This window comes from Galeopterus variegatus, unplaced genomic scaffold (genome assembly GCF_000696425.1).
Source record: "Galeopterus variegatus unplaced genomic scaffold, G_variegatus-3.0.2 Scaffold3229, whole genome shotgun sequence".
Lineage (NCBI taxonomy): Eukaryota > Metazoa > Chordata > Mammalia > Dermoptera > Cynocephalidae > Galeopterus > Galeopterus variegatus.
Window position 1 is genome coordinate 96,552 of NW_007729340.1, and position 24,575 is coordinate 121,126.

At 33.6% G+C, this 24,575-nt stretch overlaps 1 protein-coding gene across 2 annotated transcripts in view; it reads left to right on the plus strand.

Annotated features, from left to right (window-relative positions):
• Positions 1-24,575, plus strand: part of SMAD4 (SMAD family member 4) — a 59,250-nt gene that overhangs the window by 19,974 nt on the left and 14,701 nt on the right. For both annotated transcript variants that reach the window (XM_008584337.1, XM_008584338.1), the window contains exons 2-10: positions 4,780-5,157; positions 5,954-6,128; positions 6,572-6,601; positions 11,545-11,757; positions 15,213-15,332; positions 15,427-15,543; positions 16,981-17,031; positions 22,371-22,554; positions 23,684-23,852. In XM_008584337.1, coding sequence (XP_008582559.1) covers positions 4,909-5,157; positions 5,954-6,128; positions 6,572-6,601; positions 11,545-11,757; positions 15,213-15,332; positions 15,427-15,543; positions 16,981-17,031; positions 22,371-22,554; positions 23,684-23,852 — 1,308 coding nt within the window. In that variant the 5' untranslated portion in view covers positions 4,780-4,908. The remainder of the gene's footprint in view (positions 1-4,779; positions 5,158-5,953; positions 6,129-6,571; positions 6,602-11,544; positions 11,758-15,212; positions 15,333-15,426; positions 15,544-16,980; positions 17,032-22,370; positions 22,555-23,683; positions 23,853-24,575) is intronic.

Here is a 24,575-nt window from a genome sequence, read left to right on the forward strand (position 1 = left end):
GCAGTGCCACTGTGCTATTTGAGTTGCCAGTGCAACACACCTGTCTTGGAAGATCTGAATTTGTAGCTGTCATATTTATGATAATTCTACATATTTGGGTGCAGGCATCTAACTTCTTTATTATACATTCTAATTTAGTTGTTATGTGTGAGCATTTATATGTGAAATACACAGTTTATTATATATTAATCTTTTTCTCCTTTATATTACACTTAAATTTTTAAAAAGTATGTGTAAGTTTGTTAGGATTTTGTTTCAGGATATAAATGATGTGTCACAAAAATGGGATGTTGTTCTGTTAGAGTTAAGAACCACTTTCTGATTATGTGCTGCTTGTCTTTGTATCAGTGATGGTTTACATTTGATAGATACAGTGTTTGTTGATTTGTTCAATTTATGGTTCCCAGATTGCTTTTATGTACACTGTTGCATTTGATTACCACAGTAAGTCTGTAAAGTTAGCAGGGCAGATATTGTTCCCATTTTATAGATGAGAGAATTGAAAGAGATGTTAACATGTCCAGTAATGCTGCTAGAGTTTTAATTAGAATATATAATTTTATTTATACCAGTATTGTGTACTTGTATACCATACTTCCATAATCTAAAGCTGTTTAATATAGGAATTATATATATACACTCTGCCGGTATTATTTTTTATACAAGGAACTTTTGTTTAAAAAAATGGTATTTTAATTTAGGTATCCTTTATTTTTTAATTTATTTTGGTGGCTGGCTGGTACAGGGATCTGAACTTGTGACCTTGGTTTTGTAAGGCTGTGCTGTAACTAACTGAGCTAACCAGCCAGCCAAGGAACTTTTAATTATGTTTCAGGCACTTGTAGTCATAGGAATACAACAAAGACAAAGAAATATGGGCAAGCTGTTCAAAGAAACTTGGAATTAAAATTTTTGAGATACCATTAGGCTCCCGAATAGCATAAATTTTAGAAATAATGACATCTGATGGTGAGATAAAATGGGGCTGAATGTTTTAGGCAAAAGAAATAGCAAGAGCAAGCATGTGAAAAAGCACATACAGAAATGCATTCATTGGACAATATGGAGCACTTATCGGTCTTAGGAATTGGGCAAATAATGGTGAATAAGACAAGTACTGTTCCTGTCCTAGAGCTTTTAGTCTAGAAATTAAAGCTGTTGTGAGGTTGGCATTCAGAAATTTCAAACTGGTCAGATTTGAGTTGAAGCTGTGTTTTATTTGGCATACATAGCGGTTTCTCTGGCTTCCTCTCCCTTTCTCCTTTCCCCCATGAGTAAGTCACCAGTACTTAAAAATGAGATTTCATATACCAATGGGCATTTTTTAGTTTCTCTTTAAATTGAAGATCTGGCAGCAGTGGACTAGCATTCACAAATGCCACTTCTGCTGGAAGTGAGTGGTGGCTACCCACTTTAGATGGGCATGCACTTGTATTCCTCAATACTTGTCTTCACAACTGGCACATTTTGTTTAAATAATTTGCCTGTCTCCTATATGCCTTTGAGTTGTGAGTCGTAGATCAGTGGTTTACTTCTGTTCCTGCACTCCTATATTTTCTTTGACAAATTTTAATAGGAGAAAGTACAGAAAAATGTGTTAATTTTTTAAAGGAAAATCTCCTTTTAAAACAATTAAACATTTTATTATTCAGACAATAACTACCTTTTACTGAGCAATATGTGCCAGATACTTTATATAGGTTTTCTTTTTTGAGTTCTGTATACCCTCCTTTTAATCCAGGTTCAGAGAGTTTAAGTAACTTTATTTGTCTGATTACTTAGTGGGAAAGTTGGGATTCTAATCCAGATCTCTGACTCAAAAACCCCCATGCTGGTAACTTTTGGTTATCTGGAAAGAGTATCTTCAACATATACTGTATTTATTGAATGCAAGGAAGTGCCAGATATTCAAAGATAAGAAAAAACTGCTTCTCTTCTTGGGGTTTATAATGAGTTGAGGAGACAGGCATTTATGTAAAGTGGATAACAATAGAGGAAAGCAAGTGTTAAATACCAAGTGATTGATATAAATTCTAATGAGGCTTAAAACTACAGCAGTGGCAGGAAGAATAGAAAGGAGACAAATAGAAATGACTAAGGTAAAGAGTCGTGTAACTTTGTGAAGGAATGTGGGGGTAGTGAAAGAGAAAGGGAGGTCAGAGATGATTTGTCAAGCTTTCCAAGGCTGGGTGATTGAGTGGAACTGATGCTTTAACAAATAAGGGTCATCAGAAGAGGAACAGATTTTGGTAGAAGAATGATGAGTTAGTTTTATTAATTCTGGGAGGAGGATTTTAAAGATTGAAGTAAACAGCAAAAGAAAATAAAAGCAAAGTAAGTCTGTAATGCAATAATATCAACGAAAAATAGAAAACAACCCAGCATGCAAAGTACAGGTTCCAATTCTGCTTTATCTTGTTATTCTTAGGCTGATAGCCTTTTCCTATTTCATGTAGGATCTTGAGGTCAAATAAGTTCCTTTAGTTTTGTGCATGTTGAATGGGTTCTTCTTTAATAGTCACTTTCTGTGTTTTAATTGATTGATATAAATTCTAATGAGGCTTAAAACTACAGCAGTGGCAGGAAGAATAGAAAGGAGACAAATAGAAATGACTAAGGTAAAGAGTCGTGTAACTTTGTGAAGGAATGTGGGGGTAGTGAAAGAGAAAGGGAGGTCAGAGATGATTTGTCAAGCTTTCCAAGGCTGGGTGATTGAGTGGAACTGATGCTTTAACAAATAAGGGTCATCAGAAGAGGAACAGATTTTGGTAGAAGAATGATGAGTTAGTTTTATTAATTCTGGGAGGAGGATTTTAAAGATTGAAGTAAACAGCAAAAGAAAATAAAAGCAAAGTAAGTCTGTAATGCAATAATATCAACGAAAAATAGAAAACAACCCAGCATGCAAAGTACAGGTTCCAATTCTGCTTTATCTTGTTATTCTTAGGCTGATAGCCTTTTCCTATTTCATGTAGGATCTTGAGGTCAAATAAGTTCCTTTAGTTTTGTGCATGTTGAATGGGTTCTTCTTTAATAGTCACTTTCTGTGTTTTAATTTCTTTTGAGAATAATTTACCTAAAATCTTTCGAAGGATTTAGTGGTCTTTTTTTTTTTTTTAATAACACCTTTATTGGGATATAATTCATATGCCATAAAATACACTATTTTAAAGTGTACAGTTCAGTGGTTTTTACAATGGTCACAGAGTTGTGCAACCATCGCCACTATCAATTTTAGGACATTTTCATTACTGCCAAAAGAAACCCCATGCTCATTAGCAGTCACTCTTTGTTCCCATTTTCCTCACCCCCCGGCAATTACTAATCTGCTTTCAGTTTCTATGGATTTGCCTTTTCTGAATATTTCATATAAATGGGTTTATATAATATGTGACCTTTTGTGACTGGCTTCTTTCACTTAGCATGTGTTGTTTAGATTCATTAATGTTGTAGCATGTATCAGTACTTCCTTTTTTATGGCTGAATAATACCCTATTGTGTAGATATACCCATTTTATGAGGGTACTTCAAAAAGTTTGTGGTCTTGACCATACTCACCACAAAGTAAAGATAAATGTTCAGGTGATGGATATGCTGTCTACACTAAGTGCATCATTGTACAGCATATACATGTATTGAAACAACACCCTGTACTCTACAAATATGCAAAGTAAAGATAAATGTTCAGGTGATGGATATGCTGTCTACACTAAGTGCATCATTGTACAGAATATACATGTATTGAAACAACACCCTGTACTCTACAAATATGCATAATTAAATTTTAAAATAAAAAAGTTGGTGGAAAAATAGAATTAAAAGATGATATGAATCTGCCCATGAACTATTTGAAGTATCCTTGTATTTATACAATTGTCAGTAGATGGACATTTGGGTTGTATCTACCTTTTGGCTGTTATGCACAATGCCACTATGAATGTTCATGTATAGGTTTTTGTGTGGACATAGGTATTCATTTCACTTGGGTAGAATTTCTAGGAGTGGAATTGCTAGGTCATATCCATTTTGTAGTCACATAAACAATGTATGAAGTTTCCAGTTTCTCTCCTTCTTCCCCAATGCTTATAATTGTCTGTCTTTTTGATTTGTTCATCCCAGTGAGTATGAAGTAGTATCTCATTGTGGCTTTGATTTACATTTGCCTAATGATTAATGTTGTTGAGCATCTTTCGTGTACCTATTGACCATCTTCTTTGGAAAAATGTCTATTAAAGTCCTTTTGCCCATTTGAAAATTGGGCTATTTGTCTTTTTATTATCAGTGACAAAGATGGGTGTTAACTGTTAGCATTTCGTACCAGGTGATGGTGAATTTTTCATATATATTAGTGAAAGACTTTTAGATTTAACTAACTGTTAAGAATGTTTTAAAGTGCTGATCCTCATAAGTAATCTTTTATGTAATTTTTTTTTCTTGGTGGCTTCTGGTACAGTAATCTGAACCCTTGACCTTGGTGTTATCAGCACCATGCTCTAACCAAGTAAGCTAACTGGCCAACCCTCATAAATAATCTTTTTATGAAGTCCTATTAAGATTTTACTTTGGGGTGACTAGTATAGTCAACAAGACTTGATTGAGTATGCCTCTATAATAATAAGGTCTAACTTTAATATTTTTGGAATGTCAGAAACAGCAACATTTTAATTAAGTAATTTTAAACTCTAAGCATCAAATTCAATTATGTGCATTCAGTCTTTTCTCTAGTAATTGAATCTATTTTGTGAAATGTGTTGTCTTTTTTTAAATTTTTTATTTTAGGTTATCCTGAATACCACATGTCTAAGGATTTTCCTTGCAACATTAGCCATTGTTTTTCACTGCCTCCAGAAGATCAATATTGCTTTGGAAGTTGGAGGCATATTTGATTTAAAAGAAGAAACTTGACAAATGGACAATATGTCTATTACGAATACACCAACAAGTAATGATGCCTGTCTGAGCATTGTACATAGTTTGATGTGCCATAGACAAGGTGGAGAGAGTGAAACATTTGCAAAAAGAGCAATTGAAAGTTTGGTAAAGAAGCTGAAGGAGAAAAAAGATGAATTGGATTCTTTAATAACAGCTATAACCACAAATGGAGCTCATCCTAGTAAATGTGTTACCATACAGAGAACATTGGACGGAAGGCTTCAGGTTAGTCTTATAGTAGATACTAGAGTTTTTCTGTGTTTAAAAAGAAAAAAATCTTGTTTCCTCTTAAGTTACTACAGGATAATTTAATGCATGCTCCATCTCTTCAGATACTATGCATCCAGTACCAATATGCATTATGGGAATATATGGAAGTGTGTAAAAGATATATCTTTAAAGTTTATTAATGTTCTGACTCAAAAGTTTAGTGAAGAAAGTTTGGAAAGTCGAAATAAAAAGCAGAAGAAAACCCACACTCTGAGAGAACTAACTTTAGCACTTCAGTATTCATCCTTGTAACCTTTTTTCTTTTTTAGTATTGTGTGCATGTTTTAAAAACTGAATTACACTTGGTCCTTTCTAATTTAGAAATCTGATATTATATGTTCCACTGATACAAAATGTTTCACTGGTCACGTTTTTCATGGAGAGCTATATAATACATCTCCTGTGCTTAAAGAAACTTATAGAAATCCTACGTTGTTAGATTCTAAAATTTCATTTCTACACCTTAGGTATAGTTTCTACAACAAATTCCTACTTTTTGTACTTTTAAAATCTGAGCACAGGTTTTGAAATTATACCTATGTTCAAATTCTAGATCTGTATAACATGGCCAAGTTAGTTATTTTGAGCTTTAGTTTTCTCATTTATGAAATGGGAATTATAATACTGACACATGTCAGTATTATAAACCTACTGACTTGTAGGCATGTGAGGACTGAGAACACATATAAAGTGTTTTGCATAAGGTCTGACACATAACTGGTGTTCAATAAATGGTCTTTAATTTTCCTAGGTGGCTGGTCGGAAAGGATTTCCTCATGTGATCTATGCCCGACTCTGGAGGTGGCCTGATCTTCACAAAAATGAACTAAAACATGTTAAATATTGTCAGTATGCATTTGACTTAAAATGTGATAGTGTTTGTGTGAATCCATATCACTATGAACGAGTTGTATCACCTGGAATTGGTAAGTAGACTTTGCTGTTATCCTTAGGAATATGAAGAGAAAAGATTCTAATAGTGTTTTAATTTTTCTAAGTTAAATTATGAATTTGGAGATAGCTTAGAACTTCAAATAAGGTTAAAGAAGCAGAAGTCTTTAATGAAATATAAGTATTTAAGTTTGAACTTGGGAACAAACTTGTATTTTGACTGCTAAAACTAAGTATCTGTAGTTGATATTTTGCCATTTGCAACATTGTTTTTGGAAAATAAGATGGAAATCAACATAGACTTTAAATACTTAGCTTATGTATTTTTAGATGACATTTATGCTACTTCTGAATTGAAATGGTTCATGAAGTTTTGTAGTCTGTGGCTTACATTTACATTCTGTAATTTTTAACATGGGAAATATATTCATTGTAATAATTAATGTTTCTTTTTTTTTTACTCTTAAAAAAAATTAAGATCTCTCAGGATTAACACTGCAGAGTAATGGTAGGTAATCTGTTTCTTGTAACTTTCTCTATTTTCTTTTATCCTGTCCCCTCTATTTTTTTTTTTTTTTTGTTCACCTAGAATTAGTTTGCGTGGGTGCCAGTAACATTAACAAGAAAAAAACTTATTGCTTTGGAAATGTAGATTTTTTTTGGCATGCATCACCATTTAAAACTGGATTTAAATCACTTATTGGCTCTTTGGATTTGAACTGTCATTTATGAACTAAAATACTCTAAAAAATATGATAGAGGAATGCACCAAAAACATAAATACAATGGAAAATATTTTATGAATTGATAAAAACTGGTTATTTTGGAAGAAAATCTCACAGAGCCAGTTTAAATGGATACAAGTACCTGTAATTTTGCTAATTTGGAGTTGTGTATAACATATTCTTTAAAAATACTAATAGATGAGTCTGAGTGCAGTGGTGTTTAAAACTAATTGACCACAACCAGTTAGATTTCTTTGTTTCTTCTACACTCCCAGTGTTTCACCTGACTCACCTTAAAAACAAAAAGACCCAATATTCAAAACAATACACTGTGGGCCGGCCCCGTGGTGCACTCGGGAAGAGTGCAGCACTGGGAGCGCAGCATCGCTTCCGCCGCGGGTTCGGATCCTATATAGGAATGGCCGGTGCGCTCACTGGCTGAGCGTGGTGCGGGTGATACCACACCAAGGGTTGCGATCCCCTTACCGGTCACTAAAAAGACAAAAAAAAAAAAAAAAAAAACCCAACAATACACTGTGCACCACAAATATGTACAATTAAAAATAAAATTTTAAAAACAATATTTTAGTTTTTATTTCAGTCTAACTTATTTTTAATGTTGAGAATGATTTAAAATTACATATATTAGTATTTTTTCAATCATTTACATTTTGAGTAAATTAAACAAGGCTAATTAAAGTATATGCCAATCACAGCTTATCTAATCCTTTTTAAAAAGAGTTTTGAGATGAGAAAATGAAACACAAATGGGTGTGGTTTTTTTTTGCTTTTTTCATGTAATATTGGAGAATGGAGTTACTATTAAATCTTTATCTCTGTTACTTCCAACTTGTTAATGAACTAAAACTTCTGTAAGAACTAATTAATGTGCAGAGAAACTCTGATAAAGGGCCACTATCATCTTAGAAAGGTGTGTGCTGTTGATTTGGAGGGAAATTAGCTTAGCTCCTCTTTTGTTACAGAATCTTAGAGGTGGGGCAGAAATATCATGTGACCTTAAACAAAATTTAGGAAGTGCATACAAATCTGTTTGTTTTTATTCTCTACTTTTCTTCCACCTCACTAATAATAGAGGACTCTTTCACAGTGCCTTGTGGTACTTGCTAATAATTAGTAGGTTTCTGAGAAGTGTGGGTTGGTAATGGGAAGTCTTGTCATGGTCTGGGAAGGTAGTTTTCAGATTGGTTAAAGCCCCGCTTCTTTGTCACGCAGACATTGATATCACATCACTTCTTTTCTTTGAAAGTGAACACCATTCAGGTCTTCAGTATTCTCCCATGTTTTTGGAGAATTAAGGCATTTAACTCAGTGGGTACTATGGGTTGGGAGACTTCAGTGATAACTATATCAGAATCTCCCTATGAGGGTGGCTGTGAGGGGGTCCAAATTCTGAAGATTCATCACACTCCTCCTCTATCCTAAAATTATTGCTGTTCTGAGTACTGATTATTGATGGGATTGTGTGGACTGATGACCTCTCTTCAGTGACTCTCTAGGACTGTATTCAGCCTTGTGGATCCCCCTAGCGGTGGTTATATAAAAGCGGTGTTCAGTGACTTAATTCCTCAGGAAACAACAGGTATTTCTCACTACTCCTAGATTCGGACAAAGAAGTGTAGTACAAGGCCAGGTAACTAAAAGTTAAGAAAATGGAATAATTCCTTCATTTCTGAGTTGGGGTCTTGTAACCACGTCCAGCCTGTCTCATTTCTTCCATGAAACTTTCCATGACCACATTGACTTGTGTATTATTTCAACAATTATTTAATGTCCGGTGCTGTGTAAGGTTCCAGGGACGTTAAGATAAACAAGGTATGTTTTCTCCACTCTAGAGAACTGGTAGTGTAGTGGACAAAAGAAAAAGTAAGAGAGTGACAGTAGTATCAAACAAGTGCTGTGGCCTGCCTCCTGCTGATGGTAAAAAACACAGACATAGGATGGACACAGTGGCTTCAGCTTTTTTTTGCCTATAGGGGATATATTCTTTACCCCTCATAGGACAGTTTGCAATCACTGTATATGTTTATGATTACTCTAAAAATATGGTTAAATAATAATAGCTAACACTTGCTGAGTACTCATTGTGTGTCAGGTACTGAGCTAAATGATTTATGAGTATTGTGTCATAATTCTTATAATACTCCTACATGATAGGTGGGATTATCCATACTGGTGACTGGAGAGATCAAGGAACTCGCCCCGGATTAGACAGCCAGCTGAAGCTGGAGCAATGTGTGCTTGCTATTAGATATTTAAACAATAGAAAAATATTACCAAAGACTGTAAGCTACATGAAGGCAGGGATATTTGTTTTGTTTATTGATATATCCCAATTGCTAGAATAGTACCTAGAACATAGGTACTCAAGAAATATTTTTTTCAATGAATGAATTTGTTGAATACTAGCCCATGAAGGGAAATATTAACAGTTTAGTGTCTGTTTTTCTGGACTTAAAAAAATATATACTATATGTTTTTTTTTTAATTTTATTTTTTTGAATAGGCAATACATGGTCCATAAATCAAAATACTATAAAAAGGTATACAGTGAAAAGAAGTGCTTTCACCCCTGCCCCCATTCCCCCCTACCTCAGGTAATCACTTTTATTAGTTTCTGGTGCTAAAAATACAGGTATTATTTCCCTCCTTTCTTACACGAAAAGCATACCGTGCACACTGTTCTGGACCTTGGTTTTTTTTTTTTTTAACCTACAGTATATGAATTTTAAAAACAAGCATGTGATCATAGTGTACAATAGTATTTTGTAACTTGCTGTTTTCCTCTTGGGAAATATATATTGCAGACTTTATCATTGTTGATACCTTTAGTTTTACCTAAGAAACATGTTTTAGGTTATTTGATTAAAGAGATCTGTAGACTTGTAGAAGTCCCAAACTTAAATTTGGGAAGGTTTAGCCAACATACGTATTAAGACAAGAAAAATTTATGAGGCATAGCTATCTAAAAGCAGAATACAGTTGGTACTTGAAGATGTTATGATTGCTCATTAATCTGAAGAGTCAACTGAAAAGCAGAAGCCATGAGTATCAAGTTAACTAGTTATATCCTCAAATCAGTAGTCTGTCCTTATGAGTATGTACTAGCAATACTAATATATTGGTAAAAAGATCCTGGTTATTATAACAATAAAAAAACTTAAAATGTGGTGCAGATAACACCAAGATCAAGCGTTCAGATCCCTGTAGTGCAAAAAACGCCCCCTAAGATGTTCAGGAACTAAATAGAGGTGTCAGGATCTATGTGAAGAAAATCGCGGAACTTTGTTGAAGAGTATAATAAAAGACTGAAAAAATGCAGATGTACCCACTTTATGCCCCAGTTTTTTCTTTGTATTATTTTTATAATTTGACCAACATTAGTGATGTCCAGTGTTTACTGACATATAATGATGTAATAAGCATCCTTTTGATTATCTTTTTGTTTCTGTTGAATGTTCTGAAGAGCACCTTTTTGGAGTGGAATTTATGGGTCTTAAAAATAACATCATTATAACTTGATGCTTTTTAAGAGGTTGTACATAGAAACTTGAACAATGGGTTATTTATACTGCTTTGAAATAGTCTCAGTTTAATAAAAGATAGCCATGTAACTAATTGATATTTACATGTAATAGTTTTTTAAGAAGTTTGATAATAGAGAAAGGTAAGGGAAGCAATATGCTGGGTTTTAGTGGAAAAGGGAATGACTTTGTCGATTATTAATTGACTGGTTTAAGAAGAGAACCTAATATTAGAGTTGAATGGATTGTAAAATTATGGAATAGTGTTAGTTCAGAAGCAGTAAAAGATTGTTTGCTAAAGATAAAAAGCAAATCCCAAAACAATAGCCCCAAAACAAATGGGGAGGTTCTGGGCAGAGAATTGACACTACAAATGCAGTTCAGTTTTTTTTTTTTTTTTTTTTTTTTTTGTACAACAAAGCAAACCATTCCTTAGTTTGTTAATGGAAAAGTGTTATGATATATCAGCTAGAGTCTAGCTTTGCCTATTGAGGTGTAACCACATAAGTGAAAGATGTTGATTGTTGAGTTTTTTCATCCCACATATTTATCAAACATCCTTATTTGAATTGGGTTTCTAGGAGGAAATTTCAGTGTGACTTATGTAGGATATTTCTGTTTGGTTTTAAACCTATACGGGACATTCAGTATACTTCATTTTCAAAGAATATGTTGCTTAATAGTAATTCTAGATACTGGAACTGGAAAACTTTCAGATCCCATTCATATCTCTGCAGTGCGAAATTAGCAAAAAGATATAGCTAAGTACTAAGTCTTAATTTTGGCTGAATAATTGGTTTTCTCAGCTGGATAAACATTTTCCCAGCCATTTGGTTTTTGCCTACCTCATATTATGTATTTAGGTGATTATTACTTCTAGGTTTATCAAGAAACTGAGGAATACCTCTTTAGGACCATTGTTGGAGGCTGCTGGAATACATTCTAGCTTCAGATTTCAAAGAGTCAGATTGATTGATAAAATATATTTGATACTACTACCTCTAAATAAATGCTGATATTACTGATAAAGTAGTATGCTTTAAAAATAATATGAAAAAAATTCTGAAGTAGAGTTATTTATACTATAGCTGATTTTAGGTGTTGTTATACTTGCTTATAAGATATTTTTTTGGGGGGGAATAAGAGCTTATAAAATTTTACAATATGTTTAATTTTCCACACAGCTCCACCAAGTATGTTGGTGAAGGATGAATATGTTCATGACTTTGAGGGACAGCCATCGTTATCCACTGAAGGACATTCAATTCAAACCATCCAGCATCCACCAAGTAATCGTGCATCGACGGAGACATATAGCACCCCAGCTCTGTTAGCTCCCGCTGAATCTAATGCTACCGGCACCACCAACTTTCCCAACATTCCTGTGGCTTCCACAAGTGAGTTGTAGAATCAGGTGTAGTCAGCAAGTTGAATTTTCCTAACCATTGAATATTTATGTATAGTCACTTGGAGGAAAATTTCAAGTAAGTAAAAATTAAAAGTTAAAAGTACTGTGGCATCTTTCATAGGTAAACAAGTATTAAATAGGTGTTCGGGTCAGCCCTGGAAAAAATGGTGTTTGTAATTTATTTAAATGCTCTTATATTGATGTACTGCCACTTGGAATTTAAGCAATGGCTTTAATTATAATATTGATTTAGATTAATTATCTAACTTATACTTTACTATTACATGCAGAAGGAAGGAGCCTCTTGAGCTTTCAGATAGATTTTAGATAAATATTTAAGTAGTTAACAAGTAGTTTTGAATTAAGATGTTTAGAAAGATCTGTGTTAATGAGAGTACAGCCTTTCTTTTAATCCAGTGTTCTTTGCTTTATCTGGGAGAATTTTACTTTATAGTAGTCATCTCATTTTCCCATTGTGCAAGCACAGAAAAAGGGATCTTGATAAACTTGTTTATAACATATATCCCCCAAGATAGACATTAAGTATTTTAGTCAATTTTGATATAAAGCTAAATTCTACATCTCTCTCTTTTTTAATGTATGTATTTATTTTTTAATGAGAAGTCTGTTTCAAAAGGGTTCTTCCCATGGCAGAGGTGTTACCTTCTCTGTCATGTCATAGGAGGGAGAGGGCCACTGGGTTCAGCTTTTCTCAGGGCCTAATCAAGGCAGTATGACGTGGTTCTGTTATTACTGCTATTTGTTTTCACAGTCACCAAAGGTTGGACAGTTTGCTGCTTTTTTTTTTTTTTTTTTAATTAATCACAGAGCATTGTCTAGGCATGTTTATGGGGCTACTTGTAACTGGTTGCTAAAAGGATTGTATCTAAGGCCAGCAATAGATTGTTGATAGATCTGGACTCATAGTTTCTTAGTAGCTACCAAAGGGGCTCTTATTGTATTTACTTTAATATCAGATCAGATTCAATGTAGAAATTTTGGTCTTTGGAATAAATGGGGGACTGATTTCTGCAATTGTGAATTTTAAAGTAAAGTGTACCAAATTTTCCTCTCTTTAATTCATTCACACCTTCAAAGCAGTATCTTTTTGGTTTGCTACATGAGAGATGACAATCTCAGCACGGACAGCATATTCTAAGTAGGTTGTGTAGGTTAAGCACTTTAGAACTTGGGCCCTTAATTACTTGGTGCTTCTGTTGTCTACTTTTCATTAACCAATTTAGGAATATGGTTCACAAACAGCAGGTAGTGAGAGAAAATGAAAGAAGGTACTTTGCAACCACTTGAGCATAGATTAGTGCTAGAGCACAGCCACCTACATCTGTTTAAATTATCTGAAGATTGAATTTCTATGCCTTTGTTAATGTTTACTAAAGTGACTTCATTTTGATGTTCTGTTCTGTTTGGTTGATTTCTATTTGAAGTCCAGAAAAAGTGTGTGAATGAAATGCAGCTAATTTTGTCTTGATATTTTGGGGGTAGATTTTCATAGTCGAATGGTAAATTCTGCAGGTTTTAGAACTTGTGGCAAAATGTTCCCCTAGATATCAAAAAATATTAATAGAAGTAAAAGAAAAAAAGGAAATTGGACTAAAATAGAGGTTAGAAGGCTATTTTACATGAGCTGATTTAGGTGTATTTAACTTTATCTTATGCACTTGGAATTATGTAATGAAAATATTCAGTAAAGATTAACTGCAGTGAGCCACTTTACAATTTATGTTAATTTAGCATCTGAATATCTTCATGATTTCTTTCTAAATATCTGTAATTTAAAATTATTTAATTTCTGTGTAGTGATAGTTTTTGCAAGTTAGCTAAAAGTGTATAGCATGTACAATTGTTAAAAACAAGCAAAAACATAAGTAACCTTTAAAGATAATTTGCAGAAATTTGGGGGATGAGTAGGAAAGAAGATTGCTAAAAGCATTATCTTTAAAAATAAATAATTTGGGGGGTATTGAAATATTCTCTTTAGCTTTTGATTTTACAATCCTTAGCTTTTAGGGACGTGATATGTAGAGACAAGAAAAATGTTCCTTTTCCTTGATACTTTGAGCAATGTTGACATACTTTGTTCTATATAATTACACTCCCATTTAGATGAGAAAAGAATGAGGTGATGCCAGTGACAGGTAACAATTATGACATTTCAGTGCTTTCTAAATGGGCTAAACAATTGATTTAATTAATGCTTGCTTTAAGAAATCATGCTTTTTTTGCTAAAACAAACAACAAACAAAAAAACCCTTAAAAATGTAAGACAGTAAGCAATATCATAGAATGGGTTTTGAATAGAACAGAAGCCAGAGGAAGCTTAGTCCTGCTATATTACATATAGAGAGGGCAACTAATTTTGTGGAAATCTGTGAATATGATGGTGTTCTTGAAAAGACATGATTCTTATTTTGTTTTTCTTTTTTTGGACAAGTCTGAGGGTTAAAATCTTGGTTTTTAAAAGCACATGAAAAAATTTCGAAGTAGACTGATAGGTGGTTTTTGTTTTTGTTTTTTTGTTTTCAACCAAGAAATGCTGTATAGATTGAGTATTCCTTAGACGAAATGCTAAAAACCAGTGTTTTCAATTTTGGATTTTGAAATATTTGCATGTACATAATGAGATATCTTGGGAGTGCAACCCATGTCTAAACAAGAAATTAGTTTATGTTTCATATACACCTTATGCACATAGCCTGCAGGTAATTTTATACAATACTTTTAATAATTTTGTGCATGAAACAAAGTTTTGGCTATGACCTGTCATGTGAGGACAGGTGTGGAATTTTCCACCTGGTGTCATGTCAGTGCTCAAAAAGTTTGAGATTTTGCAATATTTTGGATTTCAGATTTTTGGGATGCTCAACCTATATCAATTAGACGGTGGAGCTAGATTCTTTTAACTTCCTCAGCTTCCCCATCACATCCCATTTAAAATATTTGCTTACTCTGCTTTTCTTTTTATCAATCTAGCCTTCTGCCATTACCACTACCAGTGCTGATAATAATAAGCTTTCCAGTTTTCATCATTTTCTTGAACCTGGATTTTTGGGGTCCTAATCAGAAAGGTCCAGAGAGAGCTGGATGGAATGATCAGGAGTGAACTGATATGCTTTTGAAGAAATTAATATGATAGGCTAGACATATAATGGGATTTTGTTGGCATTTGGAGAATATTTGTGAAGAAATAGTCCACTAAAATTGGCTAGACATTACTTAAAAGGAATAATTTTGAATTTCTTCAAGTTAAGGTTTGCCTTTATACATGACTTGAGGTTTTTTATTTAATAGGCAATGGGTGAGTTCCACTTTTTGCCCATCTTTATGATTGTGTATTATCAGGTATTATTGGTCCTTCATTTATTTTATAAGATCATAGGACTGCACCTATAAATGTACCATGTTAATGTCTTCTCATTCCTCTAGGTCAGCCTGCCAGTATACTGGCAGGCAGCCATAGTGAAGGACTGTTGCAAATAGCTTCAGGGCCTCAGCCAGGACAGCAGCAGAATGGATTTACTGGTCAGCCAGCTACTTACCATCATAGTATGTACATACTTTTTAAAATCTTTTAAGTAGTTGAGAAAAAATAGGCAGCCTTTATAAAAGCAAATTAATCCATGTGGGCCTTAATTTTTAGACAGCACTACCACCTGGACTGGAAGTAGGACCGCACCATACACACCTAATTTGCCTCACCACCAAAACGGCCATCTTCAGCACCACCCGCCTATGCCGCCCCATCCCGGACATTACTGTAAGCTCTTGTTTTTGTTGTAAGGGCTTTTTCTTTTGTAGGACTTTGTTTTCTTTTTGTTTTTTAAAAAATGTTTTTACATCTTTTATTCATCATACAATTTACTCTCATTAAATAATTAGTGCTTCTCAGTATTTTTGTAAATAGTATTATTTATTTTTCATAGTTATATTATCATACCTTTGTTTTAGAGAAGTGATGTTTACTAAATACATTTATTTCTCTGTTGCTGATGTTGCATTAACACCACATTGAATTCCATTCATTTGTTTGTTTGCTTTGTATATGTTCTTAGATCTCATGTGTATCTTGTATGCCACTCATAGTGGATTGAAATCCCTTGAGTGATAAGTTCTCAGAGTTTCCCTCACCATAGTATTCAATGTACCACAGATACTCAGATGTTGAATCTCTTGATACTTTGTGCAGGCATGGTTGGGAAGGATAACCTACAGATTGATAGCCTGTAGTTTCAGGTAGAGTAGGAGGAACATTATTCATTTGGTTTAGTAAAATCAAGAGTAAAAGTCTTTCATGTACATAAATCTCTTGACTCTCACTATAAGATTTATAGCACCAAAGAAAACTTGGAAAATCCAGAAAAGAATGAAGAGGAAAATTAAAATTACCCAGAATCCTACCACCCAGAGATCTTCACTTCTAATATTTTGTCATTTTCCTTCCAGTCATATAAATGGGTATATATAAATTTGGGGACGAGGGGGTCATGCTATATGTATATTGTTACTTCTTCCTTTTTTTTTTCAGTTATATTACTGTTTTTCTACATCTTAAGAAAATATGATTTTTAATGACTGCCTGGGCCAACATAGTTTTATTAAGGGTGCTTGGTTCGGACCCTTAACTAGCTATGTGACCATTGGCAAGTTATTTAACTTCATTAAGCCTTAAATATAATAATAGTAGTATCTACCTCAAGTAGTATTGCAAGAAATGAATGTAATAACTCAAGTGAGGTGTTTAATACAATGTCTTAACACATAATAAGCTTTCATAGTTACTATTTCATTATGTAAATATCTTTAGTTAACATAAGCCCTTATTTTTAGAATAGACCTAACAATTTAAATTATTATTATACATTGTGCTATAAATTACATTGTATTACATGTTACATGAATAATTCATTTATAATCTGTGTTAAATATTGCATGTAAAACTCTATTGCTGAATAGCACTTTGCACATAGCACTAAAATGTAAGCTGTTAAATATCCACAAAAGTAATTCAAGAATATTTGCTTATTATAATTAAAAAGCAATCTAAACTAAGCTTTTAAGTTCTTAGCCATTGCATAAGCTTGATCTAAACAACTCCTAAGGTATGATAGTAGTATTTAAGTAAGGTTTATTAAAAGGTTTAGCATTGGAAAACTTTTAATAAATAAAAATGGGATTTTTATTGTCTTTTCTTTAGGGCCAGTTCACAATGAGCTTGCATTCCAGCCTCCCATTTCCAATCATCCTGGTAAGTGTATTTCAAAATTGATTCCTTATATTTAGATTTCTTTATGGTAATCGAAACATACACATGCAGGTTTTAATATAATTACGGGGTAGCTTAACTTTTCTGATAAGTACAATACTCATTATGACACGAGTTAACAGCTTTTAAGAGTAATCAATATAGTCATACATATATTTAGATTTCTTTATGGTAATCGAAACATACACATGCAGGTTTTAATATAATTACGGGTTATATTATAATTAATATAACTTTTCTGATAAGTACAATACTCATTATGACACGAGTTAACAGCTTTTAAGAGTAATCAATATAGTCATATATAGACTATATTTAATTCATTCTAACTGTCTCTGAAAGAAAAGATAAGAACTATGTTTTCTGCTAAAATAAAAAGTATGAGAACGCTGACTTCAGCACTGAATATGTAAATGTGCAGCAGAATAAATCTAGGTTTCAAAATAGAACATCTGTAAAATTAGCTTAAAAAGTCAGGGAAGTATCTTAAGTAGATGCTGAAAAGAAAAATAATTCATTGTATTTGTCTTGGAAGAGATATTTAGGAATCTCTGGTTAACAGGAATTTAGAAGCTATTTGATTAAATTATGTTGAAGGAGTAAATAGCTAAGTAGCTTTCCTCAATTCAAAGTTTGTATATAATTTTTTAAAGTATAGAAGTAATAAAATGGAAAAAGTTTGAAAATAAATACTGAAGGTCCTTTATGACACAAACACAGGAATTTGAATTTTTTCCTTCTAACCCTTCATATCTATTTTTCTTAACTTAAAAATGCAAATATATGGGCCGGCCCGGTGGCGCACTGGAGAGTGCGCTGCTTGGGAGCGCGGCGGCGCTCCCGCTGAAGGTTCGGATCCCATGTGGAGACCGGTTCCCGCTCACTGGCTGAGCGCGGTGCGGGCACAACACCGAGGGTTGCGATCCCGTTGCCGGTCCTCGGTACGGGTGCCGCTCACTGGCTGAGCGCGGTGCGGGCACAACACCGAGTGTTGCGATCCCGTTGCCGGTCCCCGGTACGGGTGCGGTACAGGCGTGACACCGAGGGTTGCGATCCCGTTACTGGTCAGTAAAAAAGACAAAAAGGGGAAAAAAAAATGCAAATATATTATTCTAACCCATCACCTTAATATTTTTTGTAAGCATACTCTCAATTTTCTCCCTAATTTAAAAAAATTATTATGAAGAATTTCAAACATACCAGGGTAGTATAGTAAATTTCCCCATTTTACTCATCTCTCAGTTTCAGCTATTATCAATTAATGTCCGATCTTGTTTCATTCATACTTTTACCCTCCTTCTCCCTTCTGTATTATTTTGAAGCAAATCCCAAATGATCATTTTATATGTAAATATTTTAATATATATTTCCAGTAAAGATTTTTTAAAAATATAGAACCACAGTGCTCATAATGATTAATTTAAAGAGTAACTTCTAGTTCTCAAATAGACCTACACAATTTTCTTTGTGTAAATAGTTTCTGTTACTGATTATTTATGTTGGTTCCAATTTTTCTTCTTGCTGTTTAAAAAAAAATTGAGGGGAAGATCTTTGTGCTTATAACTTTTTGCATATTTCACTTTAAGAGATTTATAGAATTTCTGGATCAAAAGGCCAAATTGCTTTACACTGACCCCATCACAGTATGAGAACCAGTTTTACCATGCTCACTAGCAGTAGATATGATAGTTTAATAAACTTTTGCTGATTTAGGAGGCAGATAATATAACGGTACTTCAAAAAGTTCATGGAAAAATAGAATTAAAAGATAACATGAAGGACCGACCCCATGGCGCACTCGGGAGAGTGTGGCTCTGGGAGCGCAGCGGCGCTCCCGCTGCGGGTTCAGATCCTATATAGGGATGGCTGGTGCGCTTGAGCGCAGTGCTGGCGACACCACGCCAAGGGTTGCGATCCCCTTAGCGGTCACAAAAAAAAAAAAAAGATAACATGAATCTTTCCATGAACTTTCTGAAGACCCCTCATATTTGTTTTGGTTAGGAGAAAAGTGCTGCTGGTGGAACAGAAACATTTTTAAAATTGTATATATTTACTAGTTAAATTTTCTCCTTAATGGATTTTCTGTCTGTGTTACAGTGTGTTTTTTATGTGTTCATTAAAGATTCTCACAGGGCATTTTATTCAGATCTGAATAATAAAAGGAATAATTCATAGAAGGTGATTAAACCAAATTTTTAACTTTTTCTTGAATGATTTTTTTTCCCCGAAAATTAAAGGTAATGCCTTGGAGACTTAAATTTTCCATTATAATTGAACAATATTTATTTGGTAAAACTGTGTTTTATAATACATTTCTCTATGATGAAAAATATTTAGCTACGTTCTTATGTTGTAAAAAAAAAAAATTCATGTTGTTAACTCAGTCTTTTAAAACCTTTTCTCTGGCCAGCCCATGGGCATAATGAGACTGGCTTAACTTCACTAAGTTAGGAGCAAAAATTAAAGTCAGCACATAATATTCTCACTCCCCTTCAAATAAGTTGGGGCATTAAGAAAGCCCTGTCTGAACTGAGTAGTTCCACTCTTTTGTAGATGGTAGTTTTGAGAAGCTGCAGGGTTGTCATATAGATGGTATTTGGTCCTTGGGGCAAAAGAACAAAGAGAGATCCAGAAAGTTTTAATGGGTGTTTCCTATTACCTCCATCTGTTTTTAAAATAAAAATATTCCTATCTGACTATTTAGCAAATTAAGAGTGGAGCAGTAAAGTTTTTCACATAGTATTCTGTATCCCAGCACAGCCAGATTCTCTGGGACTTTATGTCTAGGCCTCTCTGTCCTCACAAATAGCAACTCCCTTTTTCCTGCTTTCCTAGGCTGCATTTTTCATCTCTGGTCTGTGGTGCAACTCTGATGTCATTTTTTTTTTTTTTTTTATCAAGTTACTTAAAACTCTTTTTCCAGTACTATCAGGTCACGTCATATTAAACTTGTTCAGAGATGGAGCTTTGTATAACCATCATTGTTGTACGGTGTCTGAAATATTAGCCAATTTAAAAAAAAAACCTTTGTGATTAGGAAATAATAAAATAAGGTTTATGTGCAATTGCAATTCATTTTTTTTAATTGGCAGCTGGCCAGTACAGGGATTGAGCCCTGGGCCTTGTTTATTAGCACTGTGCTCTCTCTAACCAACCAAAGCAAATGCCCCCCCCCCCCCCCGCATGTTGCAATTCATGACGATAAAAGTATATTTTTCTTACTTAATCAAAGAGGTTGTAAAACTCCCCCTTTATCCCCCTGACTTGACCTGCATGTGAAAAAGGTTGCTTACTGTGGAACTTTACTTCTGGAGTTTCCTTCAGTAGGAACTAGGGAATGCATGTACTTGGACCTCATTTTCTTACCCAGCATTATAAACATTCACAATTTCAGGGCGCTGTTTGTAACAACATTTACCTTTTAGACTGGTTATTTAAAGACCTTGTTAAGTGCTGTACTGTTTTTTTGCTGCCAAAACATTGGGTAATTGTTATCTTGTCTTAGACAATCTCTTTAGTTTTTAGCTTCACCTAGTATATTTACCAGCTGTTTGCTGAAGCTTCTTGTCCGTGCCATAATGTGACGTCATCCATAAAGAATTTTACCATAGAAAATAACTTCATAAATACTTCAAAACTGGCTTTTTAAGAAGACACTTTAGTATATCACTGCTTTAATATTCTAATCATAATCAAATATATATATAAAGAAATGTTTATATTTGAGATGAGTTGGTTAGATTGATGTGGCAAAATGTTAGAATTTTTAAGTTTTTGAATATCCAGTCTTCATGTGGTCTGTTATATTAACTCTTCATTGGAAAGTACTTTGTTCCTTGACAACATTTTGGAAAGCAGTTAGGTACATAGCCTTTATATAGTTTTTTTGTTTGTTTTTAATTTTAAACATCAAGTATACTTCATTTTAGGATTTTTTTTTTTGTATGAAAAGATCTGGGTTTTTTTTTTTTTTTTTGGTGATTCTAAGTATCTCTTCACATTGTTGAAAGTTTTATTGTTTTCAAATTCTGGTTTAAAGTTCACAAGTATAGCAATGAGGTGCAGATAAATCTGCAGACAAAACTGTACTTACTCTTCATTCTATAATAAATGGCACTGGACTTTTTTCTTTTTCTTAAATATAACAAACTCATTTTCACTCTAGGGTCTTTGCTTTTGCTTTCCTCTCTGAAATGTTCTGTCTGCAGTTTTCACATGGATACAAGGATTTTCAGATCTCACCTTTTCAGATAGAATGTTCCCCACCATCCAGTCTGAAGTGTTCTTCCCAGTCATCTTTTGTTCCATACCCTATTCTGTTTTCTTCAAGGTGTTTATTATTATCTGAGTTATTGTTCATTCGTTTGCTTGTCTCCCTTTGTACCACTGTGAGAATAGGGACTACAGCTGTCCTGTTTACTGTTGTGTGCAGTGCCTAGAATGACCTCTTGATACTCTGTAGATGTCTGTTAAATGAGTTAAAAAAGGAAAACCAAATAATTTTCATGTATATGGACTCAATGTAATAAGTGTTGTATTCAAACAAAAATTAGAAGTACTTGATCAGCTATATTTGCAAACCAAACTGAGTAGTACCTCCTTTTTTACTCAGTCATTTAAAATCATTTATTGTTCAAACGCATACACTAAACACATCTTCAAAATTAAAATTGTTGTAGTTAACATGAATTGATTTCACTAAAAGTATCTCTTGTTACAGCATATATATATGGACAAATGACCTTTTACCCAAGAGACAAGTGAGAATTCCTGCATACAAAAACTGTGTTGTTAGAGTGTAATGAACCTTAATTCAGGGCTAGAAAGGCCTACTTACTTATGTACATTCTTTAATTAGGGATCTGCAAAAATAAGTTGTGGATTGATGTTACTCAAGAACGCTTCCCTGGAATATGTCTTAGGGTCAGTGTGTTTTAAAAAAATAAAAGTTCAGACTACCTAGAAAAAAATTTGCAGTCAAATGAAACATCACAGTAAAATAATTTATTTTAGATTCTGATTACTTCTGTTCTTTAAATTCTCAGTTGACTTGGTCCTTTGAGGTAAGGACCAAATTCTAGATTTTAAAAGTGACTTTAGAGTTTCAGTGCTAGGTACTGAACTGGAAAATAGAAGACATGGATGTTTCTACTTTTTAATGCATTGTGTTATTTTTATCCTGTTCTTTTGGATGCTTTTTCATTTCCCTCTCCCCTCCTGTCACCTTTTCTTTTAGGAAAAGCTTTGTCTCATGGAGTGAAAGTGAAAGCCTTCTAGCTTTCTCACATGGGTGAATGTTGTTTTCCATTTATTTCCTATAGCTCCTGAGTATTGGTGTTCCATTGCTTACTTTGAAATGGATGTTCAGGTAGGAGAGACATTTAAGGTTCCTTCAAGCTGCCCTATTGTTACTGTTGATGGATATGTGGACCCTTCTGGAGGAGATCGCTTCTGCTTGGGTCAGCTCTCCAATGTCCACAGGACGGAAGCCATTGAGAGAGCCAGGTATTGATTGTATAGTTAGATAATTGTTGCAAAATTGAGTACATTGTCTTCTATTTGAGGTTATATTTTTCCATGTACGTTATATATGTTCCTACATATAGATAAAAGGAATAAAGGTCATCATAGAAAATTCGGAATTTGTAAGCACTCCGTTTTAATTATAGATGTTTGTTTAATATGTAATGATAAGATATAGCCTTTTTTTAAGTTAGTGAGGTTTCTGTGTTTTGAATAGTAACTAGACCTTTTGGAATCCAGTTTGAAAACTAATTTTTTTTTTCTGTAACCATATATTATTTCTACAAATCTATTGAAAGGAAATAATATAAAATGAGAACAGATGTTTTTGAAAGTGTTATGTATAATGTTGAAAAATTGGTAATAAAAGGGAAATGGTTAAGTAAATTATAAACTTTCATTTTTTCAATGTAGTCATTAAAATGTTAATAAAAAGTTTTTATAATGAAACAAATGCTTAAGATCAAATATTACAGAAAAACACAATTATAGCTACTGTATGATCGGAACTCTTTAAGGACGTGTGTGTGTGCATAAGCATATAATCTTGGCTCTGTCGCTTGCCCTGTGACTTTAACAAAGTAAGCCAGTGCTGGCTAAATAGCATTTTCTGTGGTGAAGGAAATGATTTATATCTGCACTGTCCAGTTTAGTAGCCACTAGCCACATGTAGCTATTGAGCACTTTAAAGTATGGTTCATGTGATTGAGTAACAGAATTTTAAATTTAATTTTAATTAATGTAATTTAAATAGCTATATGTTGCTAGTGGCTATTGATTTGGACAGTGTAGCTATAAGCTTTAGTTGCCTTATTTAATAAATGGGAATAATAGTATTTACCTCGTTGAGTTGTGAGGGTAAAATGAGAATTCGTGTTGAGTGCTCCTTACACATAGTAAGCACTATATATATGCTAATAATTTTTATGTATGAATAGGAAAAGAAAAACGAAGGAAATAAAAATGTTAACAATGGCTATCTTTTTGTTATGGTTTTCATATGATATCCTTTTTTAATTTTTCCATTGTTAAACATGCTGTATAATCTGAACTAAAATTTTATTTTTAAATACTTGTCAAGGTGAAATGTAATTCCTTTTTTCTTCCTAAGGTTGCATATAGGCAAAGGTGTGCAGTTGGAATGTAAAGGTGAAGGTGATGTTTGGGTCAGGTGCCTTAGCGACCACGCAGTCTTTGTACAGAGTTACTACTTAGACAGAGAAGCCGGCCGTGCACCTGGAGATGCTGTTCATAAGATCTACCCAAGTGCATATATAAAGGTTAGTTGCAATATTTTTTGAATATTTTAGACTTAGGAAGTTCTATTTGTTGTTTAAAGAATTGAAACGGAGGTGGGAGGAATAGAAAAATATCTTACGTGTTAAATAATTGTGTTTGTTTTGAGTGTAAAACACATTTCTTGGGGTCATTTATTAATATGATTGGTTATCTAGCTTTGTGGTTGGTTGCCTTTATGCCTGTGTTTTATTAGCAAACTTGTTAAATGTTTTAGAGTAATACATAGGCTCTTGAAAATATTGAGTGAAACCTCCAAACATGTATTCTTTTGACACGAAATTTTGGAAAAATAAGACTGGAATTTCATCTTAGCCAATCTTTAGGATTTCATAGAAGGGAATTCTAAAATTAGTGGAATTAACTGTACCTCATCACGTAATCCCAGGAAGTTGCTTAGGATACAAATAATACAGCCAAATAGTGTCTACAAAAATGGAATTGCTTGATTGTCTTACAACAGCAAACCCAGTATCTCATTTTCAGTTACAGTTCAGTTAGGATATTGGGCATTTTTTTTTTTTTATGTGCAACTTTCAAACAAACCTAGTACAGAGAAGATAATAAACCCCCATATAACCATCATCCGACTTCAACAATTATCAGCATTTTACCAATCTTTAATGTACTTCTCCTCCTTTTTTTTTTTCCTGGAGTAATTTAAAGCCAGCTCTTTTTTTTTTTTTTTTTTTTTTTCCTTTTCTGGC